Source organism: Leucoraja erinacea, chromosome 25 (genome assembly GCF_028641065.1).
Source record: "Leucoraja erinacea ecotype New England chromosome 25, Leri_hhj_1, whole genome shotgun sequence".
NCBI classification, from domain to species: Eukaryota; Metazoa; Chordata; class Chondrichthyes; order Rajiformes; family Rajidae; genus Leucoraja; species Leucoraja erinaceus.
In genome coordinates, this window is record NC_073401.1 from 29,314,624 (window position 1) to 29,320,623 (window position 6,000).

The 6,000-nt window shown below is 52.1% G+C and overlaps 1 protein-coding gene across 1 annotated transcript in view; it reads left to right on the plus strand.

The window, feature by feature from the left end:
• The window catches only part of LOC129709209 (WSC domain-containing protein 2-like), an 84,073-nt gene that overhangs the window by 62,991 nt on the left and 15,082 nt on the right, over nt 1-6,000 (plus strand). Inside the window, 1 exon segment of the mRNA XM_055655405.1 lies at nt 1,207-1,407. Coding sequence (XP_055511380.1) covers nt 1,207-1,407 — 201 coding nt within the window.

Below are 6,000 nucleotides of genomic sequence, written 5' to 3' on the forward strand. Positions count from 1 at the left end.
AAAACCCTCGGTACATATGATCGATACTGTGGCACGGCGATCGAGTTGCGGCCTTACAGCGCCAGAGACTCGGGTTCGATCCTGGATACTGGTGCTGTCTGTACGGGGTTTGTACATTCTCCCCGTGACCTCTGTGGGATTTCCCTGAGAACTTAGAGGTTTCCTCCCACACTCCAAAGACGTGTAGGCATCAGGCTAATCGGCTTGGTGTAAATGTAAAAAATTGTCCCCATTGTAAGACAGTGTTAATGTGCGGGGATCGCTGGTCAACGCAGACTCGATGGGCCGAAGGGCCTGTTTCCGGCCTGTGTCTCTAAACTAAACTACACTACACTAAACCAAAACGATTGAACTGTTGAAACATAAGGTCATGTGATAGGAGCAGAATTGGGCCATTCGGCCCACCAAGTCTACCCCGCTGATCTATCTCTCCCTCCTAACCCAAATTCTCCTGCCGTCTCCCCTGGCACCCGGGGTTGCTGACTTTCCCACTCCCAAATAAGGGTCAAAAGGTCGAAATACGGGACAAATTCCCGACGGCAATCTGTTGACCGACTGGGCCGTGGCTGGGTGAATGATGAGTTGCCCCGGGTGCTGGACTGCACACAAAGCCCAGCTGGTGGGGCCAGCTGAGGAGTTTTGGCCCCGGGGGGGCCGCGCGCAAAGTCTGGTGCCCCGTCCAACTCGTGAACCGATGATCGGCCACGAGAAGGAGGGGTGGTGGTGGTGGTGTCGGCGGTAAGCGAAGGTCGGACAGCTGCCAACCGACGGGGCCACGGGCGAGGCGAGGTGCTGCTGCTGCTGCTGCTGCTGCTGCTGCTGCTGCTGCTGCTGCTGCTGCTGTTGCTGCTGCTGCTGCTGCTGTTGCTGTTGCTGCTGCTGCTGCTGTTGCTGTTGCTGCTGCTGTTGCTGCTGTTGTTGCTGCTGCTGCTGCTGCTGCTGCTGCTGCTGTTGCTGTTGCTGCTGCTGCTGCTGCTGCTGCTGTTGTTGCTGTTGCTGTTGCTGCTGCACTCCATGGGCTGCACTACGTCGGGACGGGTGAGGCGGGGCCGGACACGGCGCTCCGACCCGACCCGAGTAGCAGCAGTAAAATACGGGACAAGGGCGGTCCCGTACGGGACAAACCAATTTAGCCCAATATACGGGACAGTTGGGACCCTACCCCTGACTGGATTGGTGGTGACTGGATTTATTCTCCATCCGCAGGCTTCAAGGGGGAACGGGACCACTGGAAGAGCGGCCGCCTGCTCTGCATCAAGACGCACGAGAGCGGCAAGAGGGAAATAGAGGCGTTCGATGCCGCCATCCTGCTCGTACGAAACCCTTACAAAGCGCTGATGGCCGAATTCAACCGCAAATACGGAGGCCACATTGGCTTTGCCTCAGAAGCCCACTGGAAAGGCAGAGGTAGGACACCCCCTGTCGCTTTCCGCAAGAGATGTAACGCCGATAAGGCTTTATAGAATCTTACAGGGGTCACAGCTTAAGGATAAAGGGGAAATCCTTTAAAACCGAGATGAGGAGAACTTTTTTCACACAGAGAGTGGTGAATCTCTGGAACTCTCTGCCACAGAGGGTAGTTGAGGCCAGTTCATTGGCTATATTTAAGAGGGAGTTAGATGTGGCCCTTGTGGCTAAAGGGATCAGGGGGTATGGAGAGAAGGCAGGTACGGGATACTGAGTTGGATGATCAGCCATGATCATATTGAATGGCGGTGCAGGCTCGAAGGGCCGAATGGCCTCTACTCCTGCACCTAATTTCTATGTTTCTATGTTTCTATAGCTCTTATAGATCTTCCAGGATCAGGGTTCCTCTGTGCTTGGGGCAGTCCTCTGTCCTCTGTCTAGGGCTCTGGTGAGACCACATCTGGAGTATCGTGTGCAGTTTTGGTCTCCTAATTTGAGGAAGGACATCCTTGTGATCGAGGCAGTGCAGCGCAGGTTCACCAGATCGATCCCTGGGATGGCGGGACTGTCATATGAGGAAAGATTGAAAAGACTAGGCTTGTATTCACTGGAGTTTAGAAGGATGAGGGGAGGGGTCTTATAGAAACATATAACATTATAAAAGGACTGGACAAACTAGATGCAGGAAAAAATGTTCCCAATGTTTGGGCGAGTCCAGAACCAGGGGCCACACAGTCTTAGAATAAAGGGGAGGTCATTTAAGACTGAGGTGAGAAAAAACTTTTTCACCCAGAGAGTTGTGAATTTGTGGAATTCCCTGCCACAGAGGGCAGTGGAGGTCAAATCACTGGATGGATTTAATAGAGAGTTAGATAGAGCTCTGGGGGCTAGTGGAATCAAGGGATATGGGGAGAAGGCAGGCACGGGTTATTGATTGGGGACAATCAGCCATGATCGCAATGAATGGCGGTGCTGGCTCGAGGGGCCGAATGGCCTCCTCCTGTACCTATTTTCTATGTTTCTAAGGCTCACTGGTCAGGCCGCATTTGGAGTACTGTGAGCAATTTTGGTCCCCATATCTGAGGAAGGATGTGCTGGCTCTGGAGTGGGTCCAGAGCAGGTTTACGAAAATGACACCAGGAGTAAGTGGGTTAACATATTAGTGTTTGTCGGCACTGGGCCTGTACTCGCTGGAGTTTAGAAGAATGTGGGGGGACCTCATTGAAACATACAGAACAGTGAAGGGCTTGGATAGAGTGGACGTGGAGAGGATGTTTCCACTAGTGGGAGAGTCTAGGACCAGAGGACACAGCCTCGGGATTAAAGGATGTTGTTTTAGGAAGGAGATGAGGAGGAATTTCTTTAGGGCAAGGGCAAAACCAATTTAGCCCAATATACGGGATGTCCCGGCTAATGTGGGTCAGTTGGCAACCCTCGGTGCTGATATAAAACTTGGGGCAGATTAAGCTGTTGCACGTATATTGGGCTAAATTGGTTTGCCCCGTACGGGACCGCCCTTGTCCCGTATTTGACCGCTGCTACTCGGGTCGAGGGGACTGTCGGGTCGTCCGGCCCCTGCCTCACACGTCCCGACGTAGTGCAGCCCGTGGAGTGCAGCAGCAGCACCTCGCCTGTGGCCCCGTCGGTCGGTCGGCCAGCTGTCCGACCTTCGGACCTTCGCTTACCGCCGACACCACCACCACCACCCCTCCTTCTCATGGCCGATCATCGGTTCACGTGTTGGACGGGGCGCCGGACTTTGCGCGCGGCCCCCCCCGGGGCCAAAACTCCTCAGCTGGCCCCACCGGCTGGGCTTTGTGTGCAGTCCAGCACCCGGGGCCAACTCATCATTCCCACAGCCAGTCGGTCAACGGATTGCCGGCGGGAATTTGTCCCGTGTTTTTGATCTTTTGTCCCTTATTTGGGAGTGGGAATGTTGGCGGCTCTGTGGCCCGCTGAGTTACTCCTGCACTTTGTGTCCTTGTGTGTTGCGTTTGGTTGTTTCTATCTGTTAAAAATTGTGTTCTATTTCAAGTCGAGAGTATTTAATTGCTATATGTACCAATTAAATTCTTGCTGGCAGTAGCTAATTAGGGCTGTAAACACAATACGCACAGATAAAACAAATAATAATCGCAAAACACAAATTCAATAAACCATGGCAACACCGTGGAGCTGCTGACAGAGCTGCAGCCTCACAGCGACAGAGACCCAAGGATCGATCCTGACCTCGGCTACTGTCCATGTGGAGTTTGCACGTTCTCCCTGTGACCACGTGGGTTTCCTCCGGGTGCTCCGGTTTCCTTCCAGAGATGAAATCCGAGATATCATTTGCCAGGCTTTGTCCCGCCCCCCCCATCTCTCTCCCGACTTTCTCCCCACTATCCACAATCAATCTGAAGAAGGGGCCCAACCCAAAACGTCGCTAATCCATGATCTCCAGAGACAATAGACAATAATGAGAAGAACTTTTTTCACACAGAGAGTGGTGAATCTCTGGAACTCTCTGCCGCAGAGGGTAGTTGAGGCCAGTTCATTGGCTATATTTAAGAGGGAGTTAGATGTGGCCCTTGTGGCTAAGGGGATCAGGGGGTATGGAGAGAAGGCAGGTACGGGATACTGAGTTGGATGATCAGCCATGATCATATTGAATGGCGGTGCAGGCTCGAAGGGCCGAATGGTCTACTCCTGCACCTAATTTCTATGTTTCTATGTTTCTAATAGGTGCAGGAGTAGGCCATTCGGCCCCTTAAGCCAGCACCGCCATTCAATGTGATCGTGGCTAATCATCCCCAATCAGTACCCCGTTCCTGCCTTCTCCCCATATCCCCTGATTCCGCTATCCTTAAGAGCCCTATCTAGCTCTCTCTTGAAAGCATCCAGAGAACCGGCCTCCACCGCCCTCTGAGGCAGAGAATTCCACAGACTCACAACTCTCTGTGAGAAAAAGTGTTTCCTCATCTCCGTTCAAAATGGCTTACTCCTTATTGTTAAACTGTGGCCCCTGGTTCTGGTTCTGGTTCTGGATTCCCCCAGAGATGCTGCCTGACTCGCTGAGTCCCGCCAGTACTTTGTTCACAAGTTGATAAGTTATAGGTGCGCAATCAGGCCATTCAGCCCTTCAATTCAAACTGTGCCATTCATTCATGGCTGATCTATCTCTCCCTCTCAAGCCCATTCCCCTGCCTTCTCCCCATAACCCCTGACACCCGCACTGATCAATATCTGCCTTAAAAATATCCATTAACTTGGCCTCCACAGCCGTCTGTGGCAATGAATTCCACAGATTCACCACCCTCTGACTAAAGAAATTCCTCATCATCTCATTTATAAAGGAACGCCCTTTAATTCTGAGGGTGCGACCTCTGGTCCTAGACTCTCCCACCAGTGGAAACATCCTCTCCACATCCACTCTATCCAGGCCTTTCACTATTCTGTACGTTTCAATGAGGTGCCCCTTCATCCTTCTAAACTCCAGCGAGTACAGGCCCAGTGCCGACAAACGCTCATCGTACGTTAACCCACTCATTGCTGCGATCATTCTCGTAAACCTCCTCTGGGCCCTCTCCAGAGCCGGCACATCCTTCCTCAGATACTGAGCCCAAAACAGCTCACCATGTTGTCAAGCTGGAAAGAGCGCAGAGAAGATTTACGAGGATGTTGTCGGGAGTCGGCACGCGAGGCCTGGGGAGTGATGGGTGGATACAGGCGAGGGGGGAGGGGGAATGACGGATGGTTGGACAAGCGCAGGTTCGCCAGGTTAATTCCCGGGATGGCGGGACTGTCACATGCTGAGAGAATGGAGCGGCTGGGCTTGTACATTCTGGAGTTTAGAAGGATGAGAGGATATCTCATTGAACCATATAAGATTAATAAGGGCTTGGGCACACTAGAGGCAGGAAACATGTTCCCGATGTTGGGGGAGTCCAGAACCAGGGGCCACACAGAGTTTAAGAATAAGGGGTAAGCCATTTAGCACGGAGACGAGGAAACACTTTTTCACACAGAGATAGAAACTTAGAAATTAGGTGCAGGAGTAGAGGCCATTCGGCCCTTCGAGCCTGCACCGCCATTCAATATGATCATGGCTGATCATCCAACTCAGTATCCCGTACCTGCCTTCTCTCCATACCCTCTGATCCCCTTAGCCACAAGGGCCACATCTAACTCCCTCTTAAATATAGCCAATGAACTGTGGCCTCGACTACCCTCTGCGGCAGAGAGTTCCAGAGATTCACCACTCTCTGTGTGAAAAAAGTTCTTCTCATCTCGGTTTTAAAGGATTTCCCCCTTATCCTTAAGCTGTGACCCCTTGTTCTGGACTTCCCCAACATCGGGAGCAATCTTCCTGCATCTAGCCTGTCCAACCCCTTAAGAATTTTGTAAGTTTCTATAAGACCCCCTCTCAATCTCCTAAATTCTAGAGAGTATAAACCAAGATTTGCGAGTCTGTGGAATTCTCTGCCTCAGAGGGCGGTGGAGGCCGGTTCTCTGGATGCTTTCAAGAGAGAGCTAGATGGGGGTCTTAAAGATAGCGGAGTCAGGGGATATGGAGAGAAGGCAGGAACGGGGTACTGACTGTGGATGATCAGC